The 19,410-nt window shown below is 36.9% G+C and overlaps 1 protein-coding gene across 2 annotated transcripts in view; it reads right to left on the minus strand.

Annotated features, from left to right (window-relative positions):
• The window catches only part of VAV3 (vav guanine nucleotide exchange factor 3), a 149,855-nt gene that overhangs the window by 18,194 nt on the left and 112,251 nt on the right, over positions 1-19,410 (minus strand). For both annotated transcript variants that reach the window (XM_033067481.1, XM_033067480.1), the window contains exons 20-24: positions 10,496-10,632; positions 6,913-6,978; positions 3,438-3,472; positions 785-901; positions 37-124 (exon numbers count right to left, since the gene is read on the minus strand). In XM_033067481.1, coding sequence (XP_032923372.1) covers positions 37-124; positions 785-901; positions 3,438-3,472; positions 6,913-6,978; positions 10,496-10,632 — 443 coding nt within the window. The remainder of the gene's footprint in view (positions 1-36; positions 125-784; positions 902-3,437; positions 3,473-6,912; positions 6,979-10,495; positions 10,633-19,410) is intronic.

The following is a 19,410-nucleotide window of genomic DNA, read 5'->3' on the forward strand; positions in this document are numbered from 1 at the left end:
AAATCTCACACCGTTAAAAAGCTCATCAATGCTTACCATTAAATTTTTAAATTTTCTATTTTCTGCAATGTGGAAATAGCCATCTCTTGCTAAAATCTTGATGTGTTTCACTTCGTTATTATACCTGTGGGCAATGAATAACTTATGAATATAAATGTGGTTTTAATCAGAAACAATCAATAATTACCTGAGGGCATGCCCCTAGAACACCACACACATAAATTCTTAAGACAAAATGTATATCTGTGCCAAAACAAAGTTGACATCTAATCAACCAACTATATTTATTAAAGCACAGCTAAAGAAGTAATCTGTAATCAGAAAAAAAGTCACAGCTAACTGCTTATTTTAACTGGGAATTCCCATGTACTTTCTGCTTTTATATTCATATTGATAAACGACATAAAAGCAAACAATAATTTGCACCCACAAAATGTATAAACCCACATTTTACTGAATTGTCTGAGATGCAAACGGCTTTGAGTTCTCACTGAAGTCAATGAAACAGATCAGACTGTACTGCAAACAATGCTTACTCTTTTCCAACATACTCAACCATTATTTTTGTAGTCCCAATTTGCTACATCAGCATTATAAAACCACTGCTTCTTTCCTACCTAGGTATTTTTTGATGGCAATTTCAGCTTTTCTATATTGACTCTCTTAAAGGTTGCATATAATTATGTAAAGGAAACAGCAGTTTATTTTCCATATTTATTTCAAATACTATCTAGACAAAAATGAGAACAAGAAAACTTTCTTGAGGAGTTTTTATTCCACTTACTTAATACTAATTGCATATTCTCCTGATTCTTTGGTCCTGTGCCGCACTAGGTAAGTGCTATTTACTCTGTTTATTAGTTCACTTTCTGCTTGCAATCGTTCCATTGCTCCTGCAAACCTGTAACAAGGAAAATAAAAATTGCCTACGATTTTTTTCTAAGTTCCAGAGGTATATTAAATATGCAATAGAGAGTGAAAATTTTCTGCATATCATGGGGACCAAAAACACATCCATTGCAACTGAATACCACTTCCAGATTTCTGAATGAAGATCATGAAAAAATTTTATGGTTGGGAGTTGTGGAATTCTTAATTGGAAAAGTACTTGTATGCATGTTGAACACAATATCTGCTAAGGAAATTACTCCAGCCCAAGTATTTGCTGAATGACTACTGGCTTGAAAAGTTCATAAAACAACTGAATCATTTGCTGCAGGTGAAACAATACAACAGTGCTCCAGAACCTTTGAACCTCCATGAGTTCTAGGGAGATTTATTGTAACAGAATGGAGAATCAGCCACCAGAGGTAGATCAGGTTAACAAAAGACCTATATGAAAATTTGGTACTTACACAAGGAAGTATTTTATTTGGTTTCGTAATTATATATAACCTCTAAAGGCTAAAGTGCAAGGGGTATACCCAACATCTAGAGGGAAAAAAAATCAGCCAAAACCTTACAAATTTGGAAAAGATGATGCTAAGTCTTGAAAGCTAAGACAAATAAATCACTGATTCTGCAGCCTGGCTGCATAAGCAGACTTGTGTCCTTGCTCTGCCTTGTGGTTTGCATAGGACATCATGAGAGGCTGTCAGCAGACACTCGTTTGCAAAAACAGAGGTTAAACTGTTAATTGGGAAAGTGACTTAGCTTCCAGGGAAATTATGCTTATCTTACCATTTTAACAAGGCTGTAACCACCACAGACCACCACTATGTAAAATTTCACACCAGTACATCATGACCAATTAGAATGAAGCTTCAAGTAAAAAAATAGTTCTTTATTAAAAATCCATAGAAGATAAAGACTAATGCCAGTAATATGTTTTCTTCTAAAATTATAAACAGATTGAGTGTTAGAAAATACAGTAATTTCACAACTATAAGATGCACCTTTTTGACTAAAATTTTTCCCGGAACCCGGAAGTGCGCTATAGTCCGGTGCGCCTTATCTGATGGACAAAGTTCAAAAAATTTGCCTACCCGGAAGTGCGAGCTGCGAGCCGCGGGGCGAGCCAGCAGGGCCATGGCTGCCAGGTGGAGGCGGGGCGGAGTGGTGGCGGGCACACCCTGGCCTCGTGCAGGCGGCACGGCCCCTACACAGGCATCCCCCAGCCCCGTAGAGGCGGGACAGCCCCTCCAGAGGCATGCCCCGGCCCTGTGAAGGCGGGACAGCCCCTCCAGAGGCACGCCCTAGCCCCATGCAGGCGGAGCCACCCCTCCAGAGGCACGCCCCGGCCCCATGGAGGCAGGACGGCCCCTCCAGAGGCATAGCCCGGCCCCATGGAGGCGGAGGCACCCCTCCAGAGGCAACCCCTGACCCCGTGGAGGCGGGACGGCCCCTACACAGGCGCCCCCCAGCCCCGGAGAGGCGGCTGGAGCATGCCCTGGCCCCGCCGGGTACAGGTAGACCTGGGGCCCTGCGGCACCACCCCTGCTGGGTACAGGCGGGCCCAGGGGCCAATGGCTGCCGGGTTGAGGCGGGGCCTCATCCAGCAACTGCATGGGGGGAGCTGGGGGCGGAGCCTCGCTGCAAAAAAAAAAGTGCGCCCTATAGTCCAGTGCGCCTTATCTGATCTACAAAGTTGCGAATATTGCCGACTCCCGGAGGGTGCGCCTTATAGTCCGGTGCACCTTATGGTCGTGAAATTACTGTAATTTAAAAGACCAATTTTAAATAATAAACGTTTTACTTGGCTTGTTATGAAAAATCAGTATTTGTTTAGATGTGATCCTAATTTCACTTTTGGCAAGTTAAGAGGAAGTCAGAACTCCTGCCTAAATGACAAAGCATAAAACCAGTGAAAGAACACAAGTGATGCTTACTCCGCTCTCTCAGAATCACCATGTCTTTTTTGAGTTGTGGGAAAGAGTTCACACACTTCATAAACTCCAGAGCAGCAGTGGTTGCAGTTTTGATACACCACCTTTTTCACAGAGTCATCAAGGTTTGAAGAGACTTTCAAGATTCATCTAGTCCAACCATCAACCTTGCACCCACCACAGACATCCCTAAACCATTTCCCCAGGTGCCCACTTGTATCTCTACAGCTTCAGTGTTGGTGAGGGTTTTTAAGGAAATGCAAAATTATTCAGGATACAAGATGTATTTAACATTATTCCTTCCTTTATTCACTCAACATGTAAGATATACTTCCATGCTTCATATTTTAATAAGCTCTCAATGTTCTATTTCAGATGTCTGGGACTAAGGTTGCACAGCCACAGACTTGTAAACAAAACATCAAAATCATTAAGAACTTTATTATATCAGAAATGCTTTCAGGCAACACATGGAATTGCTTTCCCAAACCATTACACAATGTCTCCTTCTGAAGCCTAGAAAGGTTAAACCAACATAATTTAAATTGTAGCAAACACAGTTGCCTCCTGTGACTGCTTCTTTCCACAATTCTTGTAAGACAAAACACTTACCACAGTTGCGAAGAGTAGTCTACTGGCTTAGGAACCTAGGATATCAAAAGAGAGAGACTGAGGGTCAAGATATTTTTTTCTAAAAACCAGAAATTAGATTGATTTAAATATCAATATCCAGGTGATCTTATTTGGCTAAAAGTCTATTTTTTTTAAAGGAAGTTATAAAAAAGAACAAATATTCCAGATGATTCTGAAAGTAGTACAGAATATTTAAAGTTCTTTTCTCCTGTGACAGCTTGTTTTGGGTATTTTTACTTTACAGAACAGTTCAAAGATTTCCTGAGTGCCTGTATTCAAATTTCATACACAAAATAGCTCAATGCTCTGTATTGTAGAAAACAATTGCTAAAATATGCAACCAATTACCAGTAATATGTAAAATTAATTTCATGTATTCAGGACTGTGGCCTTAGACTGTCTACTGGGAAATACGGTCCATAATCTTCACAGAGACTCAAGGATATTCCACAACTTATATATATGACATCATTCATTCCTTTGGGACTTGGGTAGCTGTTGTACTGTAACTTGCTAAGCATGTCATTTGGCTCTGAAATTAAATTTAAAAATTAAGCAAACTGCAATCAGTTGGCAAAATGGATGTTATAGGTACACAAGCCTATGTACAGGTACTGTTTATTCATGCACAAGATGCACAGTATAGCAATTCCTATGAAAATTATCATCTCCCATTAGTGTGTGATAACCCAGTATCACCCTGCTCTTCTGAACAATTGTGTATGGAAATGCACAGTGCTGAAAAATGGATTCCAGTGAAAATTCAACATAAATCTCACACACTTATAACTTAAGGTCACATATTCTTAGATAAGCAAACATGTTTTGCTTTTTTTTCCTTTAAGTAAAACGAATGAATGCTTTATTTTCTGGACTCTAATATGGAAGAAATTAGAGTAACATTCTTCTCACAATTTTTTATTCATGATATATGGAATCTCACCAAAAGAGACTTCCAAAAACAAATCAAGTTAGGAAAATATTATTATAAAGGCCTATAAACTTAAATTGATTGAAATTGCAGTTAGTTACAACTCCCACTATCTTGACCTCAGATATCAACCAAGATCTCTATGAAGTCTCTAGACTTAAACTTGAAATAAAATTAAGTGTGGAACACATTTAAATTCTTTATGATAAAACCAGGCTCACATGTTTGACTTGTGCAGCAATAAATCTAAACAAGTATTAAACAGTCATTCAGTCTAGAGAAAGAAAAAAAGTGCTACTCAGGCAGCTCTGCTTCAAGGGGGAGACCTGGCAAAAAGTCAACAGATTATGAATCTGCTGACAAACAATTCCTAAGAAAAATGTTTTAGTGGATCGACCAAACGACACATTTCAAGGCCACAATTTTAAAAATTACCAAGTTCTTACATGTTGCAAGATATTCTTAAATACTGTGAATTGGTTGAGTAACGCTAATAAACTGGAAAGGATAAAAGGATATAAAAATTCAAAGATGGTTTAAGTCCATCCTCCACAGCATTTAAATGATAGATGAGTAGTTGTTTTTGTAAATTTTGAATGGACAAATATATTCATATAACAAGTGTTGTTCATTGGCATAAAGAAGGATAAAATCAAATGTTTTTCCAGAGCTCTTGGCTCATACTTTGCTAGGTATCCACTGCCTCCACAGAAATTAGGAAAACGGAGGAAAGCTGGGAAGAAACAGATATAACTCATAAAGTGCATAAAATGGCTGCTGACATATACTACTTATTTTAAAGGGGAAAAATTGTTTATAGGTACATCTGTGAAAAGTCTGGAATATAGATATTCTGGAGCTCAGCAGTTTTTCATTCAATATTCATTCCTAAAGTCATCTGATATATGGATTTTATGCTGTTTCTGGGCATTTTTATATCAGATGGTTGTAAAGACTGTAAGACTTAATAATAACAGTAAAAGTTATAGCATGTTTAAAACCCAATTGATGTTTCAGTATCTTTAACTGCATCGTTTATCATAATAAGATGTTTATATTTCATCCTTCCAAGTTAACAGTGGTGAAGCATCAATTTATCTTTTTGTTCTGATCATGACACCAGTTGGTAACATTTCATGAATAGTATTTATTCATTCTGTAAAACTGTGTTATTTTCAATACTCCTCTAAACAGCGTATTTTAAATTTAGCAGAAAGCTTTACCACTAGAAAGATACCTCCTCAACACCCCCAGCAGTATTTTTCCTAATTTCAGATATTTCACTGCCAGTGCTTTTAAAGTGATTCCTGAAAATGCAGCTTCAGCTGCAGTCAATGACACCACACAATGACTGATGGGGTCACTGACAGTGAATGGGAAATCCACCCTTGAAAAATAAGCAAGGGGTGGGAAATTCACAAATTTAACAATAACCAAAGGGTGGAGGGATGAAAGCTAAATTCACAGAACAATTTCATTTTTATTTCAGATCTGTTCTCTCACCCAATCTAACATAACTTGTACCTACAAACAGTCTGTGCGCTCCTCTTCAAACAAAATCCTGGAAATATAGGATATTAAAAATATCTAATGGTATTTTGACACACTTATACTGTTTAGGATCTATGTATGCTTGTTCTGGAAACTAAGGCACAATAAGCCCCAAAGAAATATCAAAATGCAGCTACTAAGAGCTGGTTCCCCTTACTTATAAAAGCCATTAAAGCGGCATAGCATGATTGCTGTAACAAAAGCACTTCTATTAACAAGTCAAATTGCTGAGAAACAGGTTAAAATAAGTGAAAACTACCTTAAAGCAAAGCAATAGGATTCATTACTGGGTTTATGGGTTTTTATCAATTAACCTCAACAAAGGAAGCCAGTAATCTGACGCACAGTGACACAGAGAAGGAACAAGTGTATACTATATTAATGCATCATCACATCTGTACATAAGTCTTGAGTATATAATTGAGTAATTATAAAATTATTTTTCTTAATACTTTCACAAACTTTTCTAGATTGAGAAGCATTCTTGTGTGAAATACAGGTAAGAACCTAAAGAAAAAAGAAAATTTATCAAGCAGTCAGAATTCCAAGTTTTATATTAGTTTTGCAATTTTTAAACTTACTACTTAGGCTGTAATCCCTCTCTCTAACCCAAAGTGACTGGGGAATAGATTAGAGCCACAGCACTCTCACCTTCCTGCTGGGGAAGGAAGAAAGTGCACTTTCACATAAAATGTATTTGATCTACACTCTGGAAACTCTTCAGACAGTTCAATTTGTTAATATTCCCCAAAGTTAAATCTGCTTATCAAACTTCTTTTCTTCACATGTCCTACTTACTTCCAATAACCAAAAGTATTAGAACATTCTACTTTAAGCAATAGTGAACCCACCATGAAAGCAACAAGGAACTAGAAACAATATTATTTTTGTAAGGCAAGATTATCTTGATGAACTAATAAACTAGGTAGTTTTCCTTTAAGGTGGCAAACAGAACTAAATAATTGTACTTACACATGGGCTAGGTTTTACTGCATCACTTGGGAAGAATCCAAGCTCTCCTGTTGTTAGATTTCTTCCCTAAAAAAAAAAAAAAAATCCATTTTTGAGACATAATTGGTATTAACAGCAAATAATAATACATGCCCAGGGATTTTAGTATGATGAATATATCCAAGAGTCTTTAAAATAAAATGCTACTCTAATAAGGTGTTGCTCAATATTTCCATGAGGGGTTTTTTGTTGTTTTGTTGGGGTTTTAATACAATTAAGTAATAATTACAACTGATAGATCTGAAAGCTCTGAGAGATGAGAGGCAAGAAGGGAGCTCAGAGACTGGGATGTGATTCCCAGTTCTGTCAATGTCTGCCAATGTCTGATATCTTCATTAATGTTAATTACCTCCTTTCAAGATACTTCCTTCTCAGCTGGTATTCTGAAAGCTGCCACCCTGCACCCTTGCAGATCCCCAAAATTACTACACCACCGTGCAGCAGTGGTTGCAGCACCAAACTGCAGTGGGAATTCAGAGCCAGTGATCCAACAGCCAATTCAGACATTCCGTACAGCATTTCCATAAGTGATACACACCAATGGAAATCGACTGCGCAGGGGATACTAACAGAATTCAAGATGACTCTCTGACTGTAATATACTGACATGATGTAGATGCATCCACACAACTGGAAGACCAGGGGCAGGAATGCATCCAGCATGGCCTAAACTGAGCCTTTTCTGCAACAGCACTGCTGCCCTCCCAAAGTGGTAGGACCACCAATTTACTGCAGTTTCTAAGCACCAAAAGTGAGCTGACCATCACAATTCCATGCATCAGGAGCTCACACACAGTTCAACACCAACCATGCTCTCCTGAAGAACACCTTAAACTTTTTATTCCTAGTAATATTTGGCAGTGAACACACATTTCAGAGTATAACAGAGCACATACTTCAATTCCTGAACACACATTCATAAAATGAAGGCATCAAAATATGTTAATTTTACTGATTGTTTAAAAGTACATAAATACTTAACCTCCATTAAATGTAATATACTGACTGTAAATATAATATACTCTCAGCATTTGGAAATGAGATTAAGCATGAGTACTTTACAAGCATTAAAATCTCTCAAATTACATTTCTTTTTCATTTTTGATGGCATATCTGCAACATATAATTAAAAAGGGAAAAACCCTCATAAACATGCATGAAACTTCTTCAAGGTTTCGGTTCATTTTGTTTCTGTAACACTAAATGTGCAATTCTACCATAATATCTCTACAGAAAACAGAACTCAGAAAATTCAATAGGGTGGAACTGAATGTAAAAAAATAGCAAGGGTTTATGAAAAAAATCAAAAACATTCTTTGATTGATGCTATCCTAAGCACAATCAGTGAGTGCATCATTCTCCGTAGGAGATCACTATGCAATTTCTCTCACATAGTAGCTACCACCTTAACCAAAAATACAGATAAGTGCAGAGGCAGCAGAGGAGAGGGAAAAGCACAAAGGCAGTATTTAAGCTAAAAGCATTTATACCAGTGATATTTAAAAAAATAATTATGTACAAACAAGTGCCAATCTTACAGATTTAAACCTGTGTTCAGCAAAGCTTCCTTACCCCCTTTCACACATCATCTGCCTGAATACAGGTATACAGGTTACCTTTTGTATCCATATATTCTGTTTACTCTTGAAACACAAATCCCTCTTGAGTATAGACCTAATTTTAAGCAGAGCTCTGAAACAGTCTGCCATTCAAGTGATACTTATTTTCAATACTAATCATACCTGAATAGCAAGTGGGACCACACTCAATAAGACCAAGCACTGAACAAAACATACAAATGTCTATCAAAATATGTTTGACCACACTTCAGCTACAGCTCAAGTAGTGCTTAGTATTATTTATTTGATGTGCTTTAAAAATGAAAAAGTTTTACCTAAACCACATATACTTATCTATTAAATCACTTGAATTTCTAAACGGTCAACTCAGAAAACTATTGTAATATTAGTCTGGTATGTCAGTTGCAAATTACCCTAAAACTCCTCTTAAGCAGGCTCTTCCTTAATATCATCATTTTTAAATGACTCAGAGAAATCTGTATTAAACAATCTGTGACAAGAGAGAAAAAAATATTCCTGAATGATGCTAATGGAGATGACAATTTCCATTAGGATTCAAATCCATTACTAAGGCTTCTAGGGAAAAGCCTCATACACTTTCTGGTTTCTGCTAGTTAAACACAATGAGATTCTAGCTAAATTCTGTAGCATGATAATCACAACCAACCTCTAAGACAATTTCCAGTAAATTGAGCTGACAGATGTGTATGAACATGGCAATAGAATCAGTCCCACGTGGTAGCAGTAATTTTGGCTTGTACTAATTGTATTAGTCAGATGATTACCTTCTAGCCAGTCCTAGGTCAAGAGCAGGTTTAAATGCTTCTCTAGACCTTGCAGAACCAAGTCCTACATACAAAACCACACAGGCCAAACTCTGTCATTTGAAGAGATTTATTTTCAGTGATGCAAAATTCCCATGGTCTGCTAAGTAACAGGTTGGGGGGTTTTGGAAGGGAGTTGGTTTGGTTTCAGGGTTTGCAGGGTTTCTTGGGAGGGGCTATTTACACCTATTTCCATTTTTTTTCCATAGATAAAGTAATTCTACTCTTTATTACTTCACCCCATTAAATGTTCAGGATGATACAGCGACACAGAAGAGTACACTGATCCAGTACTGAAGAGTTTGGAGAAGATTCCATCCTAACTGTAGCCAGAAAAACAAAAGCCAAAACAAACACAAAAAAGTATGACCTAACACATGAAATAGCCCAGGCAGTTTTTACCTTATATTCATTACCTTTTTACAGTTTTAAAAGAAAAAAAAATAAATTCAGATCAACACAGGAACAACAATTCAAGAAGACAGATATTTTGCACTCGTCATTCTATTAATCTCCTGATAGTTCTTCTATTTAGCTCTATTTCCATGTATCCAATAATACAAACAATTAAGAAATCAGTCAAGAAAAATGAGACACATGTTAATGCATTTACTGTTAAAGCAAATGCAAGTCATCATTTTCAACATTTATAGTTCTCATTTAAGAAGAAATTTTAGTAACAAAAGTAATGATGTGAATCACATGACAGCAAATTTTGCCATCAATAGAATATACTTTGCCCATGTATATAAAAACCCTGTCCTTAACTGACTTTAGCCAGCATTAAGCAGTTTCAGTGTGGTGTTAGCACTGAAAATTCTAAAACTGCTTTTTGTGCCAAACACTCTCCTTAACTCTTATAATTTCACTAGGATTGCCACCAATGTCATGCTCCTGCAGATTTATTCACCGGGACTTTTACTTTAAGGTTGCAAGAATGAATGATTTGCATCATATAGGGACTACCAGCAATTTAAAAGCAAAATTAGTTGCATTAGACATTTATTTGGATAAAACACAAAGAATTTTGTTGTTGTTGTTGTTGTTTTTGAAAAAGAAAAAAGTTAGGAGAGCAATACATCAATAAGAAGTTAATATCTGGACAAACAGAATACAGCCATTTGCTAAATGATACAGTACCTGCCAAAATAAGCTGTGTGCATCTCCTCTAATGAGTTCAATAGTGTCCCCAATCTGGATATGCAATGGTGGCCCATCTTGTGCTGCTGGCTGTGGGATTCCATTGTAATTCCGAATTACTTGCATTTTTGGTAAACCTGGAAAAAAAAATTTAAAAAATAAATAACACAAAGAAACAGAAAAAATCCCAAAAGTCAGAATCAATTTTTACTTAATGACAATTTATAGAATATGAAAACCATGAGAGCAATCAAGCAAAGAAACATTATGTCTTCAGCAGGTACATGACTAAGGCACTAGTACTTAGTACTATACCACGCACAACCAAATAGAAAATAATTACTTTGGAAAAACATCTCTATCACCCTTTCTTCTTGGGGTAAAATTGATTTCATGCCTATGGAGACTCTTCTCTGTACACGTGTACCCCTGGTACTGCATAGGGTTCAATTATTAAGGTTGTCTTTATAGTTCAAGGCAAAGATTGCATGAATTAGTATTAAAGACACCAATATGGATAATCTCATCTGCTTTAGAACAGCATTACCAAAAACCTACACCCAATGTGAACATGGCCAGGATAGTCAGGATCACAATTCTTTTAGGTTCCTCACACCATTTTTTTTTTTTCTAATTTTCATGTGACAGTATTTCTGGGTGCATATAGCAACGCCTGGATCAACTGAAGTTTTAATTTTCAAGATAAGACCTCTAGATGCCCACTAGTCCTTCCATATCAGTATTTACTGACTGTATCTGGACAACTAAGCTGTGTTGGGTATTTTTTTAATTTTTTTTTTTTTTTTAAGGGAACAACCCACTTCTGCCTGCTTGTACAAAGAACTAAAATGCTGTTTATAACTACAGTTCAAGAATCCTCCACAAGTGTGCATGAAATAAGGGGGCAGACCCTGTATCTTCAGTCAGAAGATAAAACTGAAGATACTGTAACCCCACATTCTTATAACTTTAATAGCTCTTTTTTTTTTTAAACCAACATTTTAAGCGTTATGGATAGCTACTGTATTGCACTCAGAGCGTGCTCTGATACTATAAGAGTACTTGAAATCAAGTGAAGCACCACCCACTCCATTACAAACATATTAAAGATTTAGAAGCTTTTGAAAAGCATTTTTTGCACTCTATCTACTACCAAGGAAAGTATTTTATCACAACAGAGCTATTTTTAATTACTCTCCCTCTATCTTTAAAAAAATATATAGAATAATTTTCCTGGTTTTAACTAAACAAGGGTTTTTCAAAATTGCTATCATTAAGTGGGTATATCAATTTCAAACCTTAACCAAGCAGTTTTTGGTTAAGTAAAGGTTTTGTGAGAATGTATACTAATTAATACAGGTAAGAGTGACAGGTTGCAAAGTCAAGGTTGCTGGGTTGCCATATTTAACATGTTTCTTGCTGGAAGGTGATTATTAACTTCATTCTAACAACAAAGGATCAGCAGGCCCATAGAAGACTTATTTCTGTTGCATGATCACGACTGTAATTTAAGCGGCAACAAACACATATATCCATGATCTCCTCTAAATTGTATGGAACATGAAAGAGATTACCTTCAATAATTATAACTCTCTGTATTAATTAATAAATACTAATCCTAAGTGCTGATGAAACATTAAGCAAAGTAATACCAGCTCTTATGTTACTCAACCCAAATGACACCTTAACTTTTACTGTTTCTGAAAGTTATCTTGAATACTTAAAATGAGCAGCTAATTATTAGTAAGCCATTATTCCACTTAGGCAAATACTAGACATTACTTTGTTTCTCAGCTGAAGGCTTTCATGATTTCATATACTGATTCAGCATCAGCAAATGCTCCATGGCACTGAATGGTAAGCAGAAGTAATGCTGCATACAAGTGCCTACTGAAAGCTGGCAACTCTGTCCTAAAGCAAGGAAACCCCCCATCAGAATATGAATTATACTTCTCCATATGTGATTAACAAACTGTAAGCAGGTACTCATCTTAGAGACATACATGAAAGTCAAAACAAACTCACAAAAAATTATTCACATTATAAAACCATGTATTTGGTGATTTAGTTTATCACATTTTTAGTGTGAAGATATAATTAAAACCCTCACTTGGATTGAGCTCAGGATATGCTCAGGAAATAATTATGTACTTTTCAATGAACATCCTGGTGGTTTTTTAAGATACTATAGTGCTTAAGTTATTAATCATAAACATGAATAAAAGAACATTTTATTTCTATTCCACTGGTAATTATGATTATTGGCATCTCTGAAAACCAAGGCAAGATAACGATGGAAAAAAAGGAGAAATTGTGCTGTGTTGACTAGCAGAATTATTCAAAAGGTAACACAGAATTAATCCTGCTAAAACGTACCATGCTCAGAATACTTGTGTAGAATTCAGTATGCTTGATTCTATAGAATCCTATGGCAATTTTGATTATAAAGTTACCTTGGCAGATACAATGTTGGAAGATTTCATCCAACACCTCTTGACATTACTAGAAATAATCCTATCATTTAAATAGGCTTTTGGGTTATGGCCTTAATGGAGTTTATTATCTTGTTTCAGAACCCTCCTTAAAACTTGTTTGTTGTAATGCCTACATTACATTACTGAAACTGTAATAACTACAGTGCTATTTGCTTGCTGTAGCTGGTCTCTACTATGGTGACACACAGATCTTATTAAAATTTTATTTTTATCAGTTTCTCCAAGAACAAAAGACTAAATACAATATTTGAATCATCAATCACAAACAAGTACATATTATTCTAGAATAGTTAAATTTTCATGGGTAAGTGTTCTTCTCATAGAACTTCCATTAGATCACCAAAAGCATGGAAAAAAAATAAATGGGGTACAGAAAAAATAATAAATTGAGGGAAAGAGCCAAAAAGCTCCAAACGGAATGCCTAACTTCCTTTTCAGCATGCAATTATGGATTTGATTAGAGTAACTCAGAAAGAGTTTAGCAAATTAACACTGAACTGGTGGACAGGCAGAAACTGGTCAGCTCTCACCTCCTAACACAGGACAAACACTGGGTTGTGATGTATCCAGACCTATCCATGATTAACACACCAACCATCTCAATCAATCTGAGTTTAACAAGCTTACCCTATAACAAATCTGTTTGCTCCTATTTTTCATTCTAGAATTCTATTCTCAGAGCATTTACAATTGTGCTGGCTTTGGCTGGGGTAGTTTTCTTCAGAAAAGGCGGTATGTATGAGGCTACCTATGGTTTGAATTTGTGCTGGAAACAGTGTTTGCTTGCACGATATTAAGGACTTTTCTGTTTCTTGCACCCTGCGGTGCACAAGGAGCTGAGAGGGGACATGGCTGGCCTCAACTGACAAAGGGATAAGCCATTCCATGAGACATCATGCTCAGGATATAAAGTGGGGTGAAGGAGAAGGAAGAAGGGATATTTGGAGTGATGGCATTTGTCTCACAAGTCACCATTACAAACAATGGAGTCCTGCTTTCCTTGGGATGGCTGCACACCCAACTGGCCAAGGAACACAGTGAATGAATTCTCTCTTTTGCTCTACTTGTGTGTGCAGCTTTTGGTTTAGTTGCTAAACTGTCCTTATCTCAATTCATGAGTTTTCTCACCTTTAGTGTTTTGTTCCTGGCTGGGGTTAAACCACAACAAGAATCTTCTACTTTTCAGTGTAAATTAGTTCACGGCCAAGTTACATCCATTTAGAAACAGGAGCCCACATAGTTCTTTTCCTAGTCTGCATTTATTTTCATACTACAGTTAAAGAGAGCAATCATACCCCTATTAACCTTCATTTTGCTAGGCTAAACAAGCCAAGTTCTTTTAGCTTCCTTTTATAAGAGACCAATTCCTCTGAGGCAGTACACCAGGCTGCTTTACAGAAGTTCAGAGAGGCAAGATCTAGGATATTTTCCTTGTCTATCTTGACATTTCATCTTTAGTTGGCACACAGATTCATAACAAATATACTCATTAAGAATCCTGAGGACTTACAGGACTTCAATAATGCAAACAAGAAAAAGCAGCATTCTACAGAAACCTGATATGCTTCGGAGTATAATTATGGATTATTTGTGACAGAAACAGCATAGAACCTCTATGCATTAATGATTAAAATGTGAAATATGTTAAGGATTTAGAGGCACTGTCATTGGAATGTACATAACAGTAGTACTGAAAATATCTGACAATTGCAGAAAACTTGTGGAAACACCTGGCACAAAAACATTACTCATTAACATGTTAAAAAGAGGGTAAAGTCCCAACAAAAAGGATAAGATCGGGATTTCATCCATCTATTATAATTATAATTTTTAAAATCCCACCGTTTTCCAGTCAGATTTCCACATGACAAAGTACTCATCAGGAAACTTTCTCATTTAAAGATACAAAAGAGTCTGGTAGTTTCCAACATTGACATCAAAAACCAAACTTTTCCAATAAATAGCTAAAATTTACTTTACTTGAAAACCAGGAAAAAAGCCTAGATTCCTAGAAAAGTCTTTATAGCCAGGCTCTGGGTCACAAAACTAACCTAATTTGATGATCTAAATTGTAGTTCATGAGAAAAACAGAAAGCATGATAGAGTCAAGATTTATAATGTACCAATTTGGTTATATTATAGAAAAAGTAAAACCTTTCATAAACCATACCATTCATTAAAGTATTTAATCTGATAATTATGAGTCAAGGAAGGAGGTGACAATTTAGAAATAACATAGTACATAGTAAGTCAGAATATTCATTTTATATGAAAAAGCCAAAAAAAAAAAGTAAACTACTTGTATTCCTTACAGCAGCTCTGCATTTCCAAACAATACTGAATGACTCTCAGAGTATCATGCAGAGATTCAAAAATGTTATTTTTTGCTAACATGCATAATGCATGCCCTATGATGACCTCTATCTGTCAAAATTGATTCCAGCATCTGTTACTTCCAAGCAAAGCAAAACGTGGTTTTACACTTTGGGCAGGGATCACTCTAACATACAAAATAATGACACAGCCTATAGGAGAGCAGAGTTCAAAGGTGGATTTGTGGATAAACTTTATACTATCAGAAAGACGTGAAACACCTTTGTCTGCATTAAACATCCTAGTTAATATGAAGAATTTCTTTTTCTCTATGAAAAATATAACCTAGTCACCAAATATTTATATCCTGATTGAAAAAAACAAAACCACTAATGTAATGGAATAAAGCCTCCTGACTTCATGAGTCTTCAAATCTGAGACAGAATTTTAGACCATCTGACAAGGCCACATCCTGATGTTTCTAGAATCTCAAGAAAATAAAACTGTCTTTTGTATATGAAATGACATAAAGCCCACCAATTCCATCCTTTCTTTCACCACAACAGCATTTTGGGTGTCTGTTTGCAACCTCTGAACTTGCTTTGACCCTTCTTGGTTTGTATCTTTGCAGCTACAAACATAGGGAATGAAGTTCTGCTAAGAAACAAGCTGACAGTTAGTGATTGATAAGCCTTCCATAGTAAAGACTGGGAGGAATATTACACCTGAAATCTCTGAGCAGGTGCATCTCCATACATCACACTCCAACCAGGAGGTGAGGGCTCAGTAACTCATGGCAGTGTCTCATGAGATCAAACTGAGATCAAATGTCTGAACAGTGGCCCACAGTATCATGGATAATTTTAACAGTTGAAACTAAAGAAGCAATGGGAACTCAAATTGAAAGAAAGAAGTTAGTATTTACACCTTGCTAAGTAATGTTACAGTAATTTCACGACTATAAGGCGCACCCTTTTGACTAAAATTTTGTTCCGAACCCGGAAGTGCGCCTTATCATCTGGATGCCCCTTATATACAGACAAATTTTGGAAATTTGCCAACATGGAAGTGTGAGCTGCAAGCCGAGTTGGGACCTGTGGGAGCTACGGTTGCAGCTACGGTGGGAGCCCGGAACCACGAGCTGTGCCAGCCGGCGCCAGGCGCGGGCGGGAGTGCCGGGCCCTGTGCATGGGGAGGGCACCTGGGGCTGCATTTAAAGGCTACACCAATCTGTGAAAAATGTTTGCAAATTGAACGCCTTATAGTCACGAAATTATTGTACACCTGGAAGGTTTCTGATCAAGAAGTATAACTGCAAATAATAAAGTAACAAGGAGTTATGGTAGAAAGAGAAAAACAGATGGGTTGATAAGCACAGCAGTGTGAAGAACAGGTGGAATTGTTATACCCACAATCTGAGCATCCATGACACAAAATCACCAGCTTTGACACATTTTTTGGCAACATCATCTAGGTCCAACACTAATATTAAAAGCTAGTTAAAGGAATGCTCTAATCTCAGCATGGGCTATATGAAAACAAAGTCCTTTGGCATTCTCTGTACATTCTTCCAATCAGTTCTGCTAGCTTCACTCCTGTTCACAACCATTCTATTGCAGAATAAACCATAAACTTGGTTCTTCTCTCTTGCATTTATCAGGAGAGCAGCTTCCCAACTCCTCATCAGTGTCATCTAAGTCCACAACCAGCAGAAGTCAATGGTTCTGTTACTGCCAAGGCAAAACTTGTCTAGAATACCTTCTCAGCTGGTGAGGAGACATGAGGAAAGCAACACTACTAATCACTTTAAAAAAAAACCCACTTAGATTCAATTTCTGAGACAGTCTATTAATGCCTTAAAAGAGACTAGGTTGGGGTAGGATTTCTTAACTTTTAGCCAAGTATTTGTAATAAAAATTACAGAACTCACATACATGAAAGATGCCAGCACAGTCTAGTAAGAGCACTCTTCGGAGTGGCAATTATTTAAATAATTACTACTGGACAAAAATAATACAATTAGTAAGCACACAGACATACCTCAAAGAAGAGATTTTAATTGAACTTTTAATTCTCCCAATTTTTAGTCATTATTTTTGTATGTCATTGTAATTAGAAGGTCTAATTTAAGATACTGCTTTCAAGCCTTACATTCATAAAATCATAAATGGGCTGAGTTAAAAGTAACTTTAATGATCATCTCATTGCAACCTTCCTGCCATGGGCAGAGACTTTCCATTGGCCCATGTTGCTCACAGCCCCATCCAACCTGGCCTTGAACACTTCCAGGGATGGGGCATCCACAGCTTCTCTGGGTAACTGTACCAGGGCCTCATCACCCTCACAATAAAGCTTCCTAACCACCCCTTCACCTTCCAGTTTAAAGGCAAGGTGGCTGAAATAAATGCTGGCTGTGCCCAAGACTCAGGAATATCCCACCTGTCTTCTCTTTAACTGCTTTGCCTTACTGTTCAATTAAGTCTCACTATTGGCATACGATCAGCCACACTCTGGAGTTTGCCACTTGACTTAATTTTGAAACCAAAAAACTACACAAGGCTGATTATTAAATCGTTTATGAGCCTTAACTCAACTGTTAAGTTTCTGCTTGCAGAAGTAAAGCAGCCCTTTCTTCCATAAACAGAAAACTTGCAAGCACTGGAGCAATATGGGGGAAGGATGGGGGGGGGGCGGGGGGGAAATAATCATCATTATCTCAAAATTCAGATGACAAATCTGTAGTGCACTCCAAACCACATCTGATAAACACGCACATTTCTCTTCCATTAAAATAGAAAATTTAAAGACTGTCATCCTCCAGAACACATACAATTACCGGAAAAAAGTAGTTTTTTGTCACTGTCCTAACCATGCTTTCTGTCATTGTCCTCCCTCTCTTCCAACAACTGTTCCTAAAACACTTACTGAAATAGGATTTGGGGTTCCCTCCTTTTGACTACCTGTCAAATCTACAGTTTTTCAAAGATTCAATTTTTCCACCATTTCTCCTTAATGTTGCATTATGGAAACTGTATTCTTGGCAGAGACCTCTGCAAAAATGGTCAACCATCAACCAAAATGAAGATATGTGGGAGGAAAAAAATCTGTTGTTAACATTCTGATCAACAACTTGTTATGAGAAACAGAAAAACACCGCAACTCAGGAAGTCCTCGTGCTTCCCCAGGTTTTGCAGATCTGATCATTAGCAGAAAGCCCCCTGATAAGTGGCTATATCTCCATTTTCTACTTAAGATCCACACAAAACTTGGAACTACATTGCAGATCATAGCAGGAGTTCATTGCAAGGAAAATAAACAAGACTAGCAATGTTATTCAATTTACAAGGCAGTATTTTTGAAACTGCATGAGTTCTGTAATACTTCCACACATTTATTTGATTTTACATTATAGTAGTTTTGCTGCTTAAAGACTGATGAATAAATAAATGGGCATCTTCCCCTGCTCTGAATGCCAGTATATGGCTTCACCCAAATGCTTTTGTCAGCAAAGATTTTTTTAATAACTGTGCTTAGTGACAATATCAGCAGCCTTAATAAAGTTAGTAGCACAGGAATATGGACATTCATTCCTCCCTCCTAGTAGGACCTTTAAGTTTCCAGGTTTTTCAAGGCAAGTGCTTAGTGCTCTGATAAACACAGCACTTATTTTGATCAGAAATAAGAAATTTAGCCAAGAAAATCCAAATGCAAACTAAGTTTCAGAATATACTTTTTTTTAATTTAGAAAAATAACTCCAACAGAAAGCATTTTCTTACTTCACTCTTAGGCAGGGACATTTGGCACATGGTGACACTCATTTTAAGGAGCCTGGAACCTCATCTCTGTGCAAGATAAAAAAAAACTGGCACAACAAAAGCATTTCTGAAGAGCCATGTTTTTAACCTTCAGAGGATTAAGTCACAAGGGCTGCCTTTTGGGAAAGGAATGACTCTAATCTTATTTAGATGGCCAATGACCATTTGTCTCTCATGCCCTTATGGGTGGTTCTGCTCATAACTCTCACAGATTCACTCCTGAGGTTTAATTTATTTTGTGCCTCAAAACAGAAGGAAGAGAAACTGTAAAGGTTTTGGGAAGTCAGGTAA

The sequence above is a fragment of the Catharus ustulatus genome, chromosome 9 (assembly GCF_009819885.2).
Source record: "Catharus ustulatus isolate bCatUst1 chromosome 9, bCatUst1.pri.v2, whole genome shotgun sequence".
NCBI classification, from domain to species: Eukaryota; Metazoa; Chordata; class Aves; order Passeriformes; family Turdidae; genus Catharus; species Catharus ustulatus.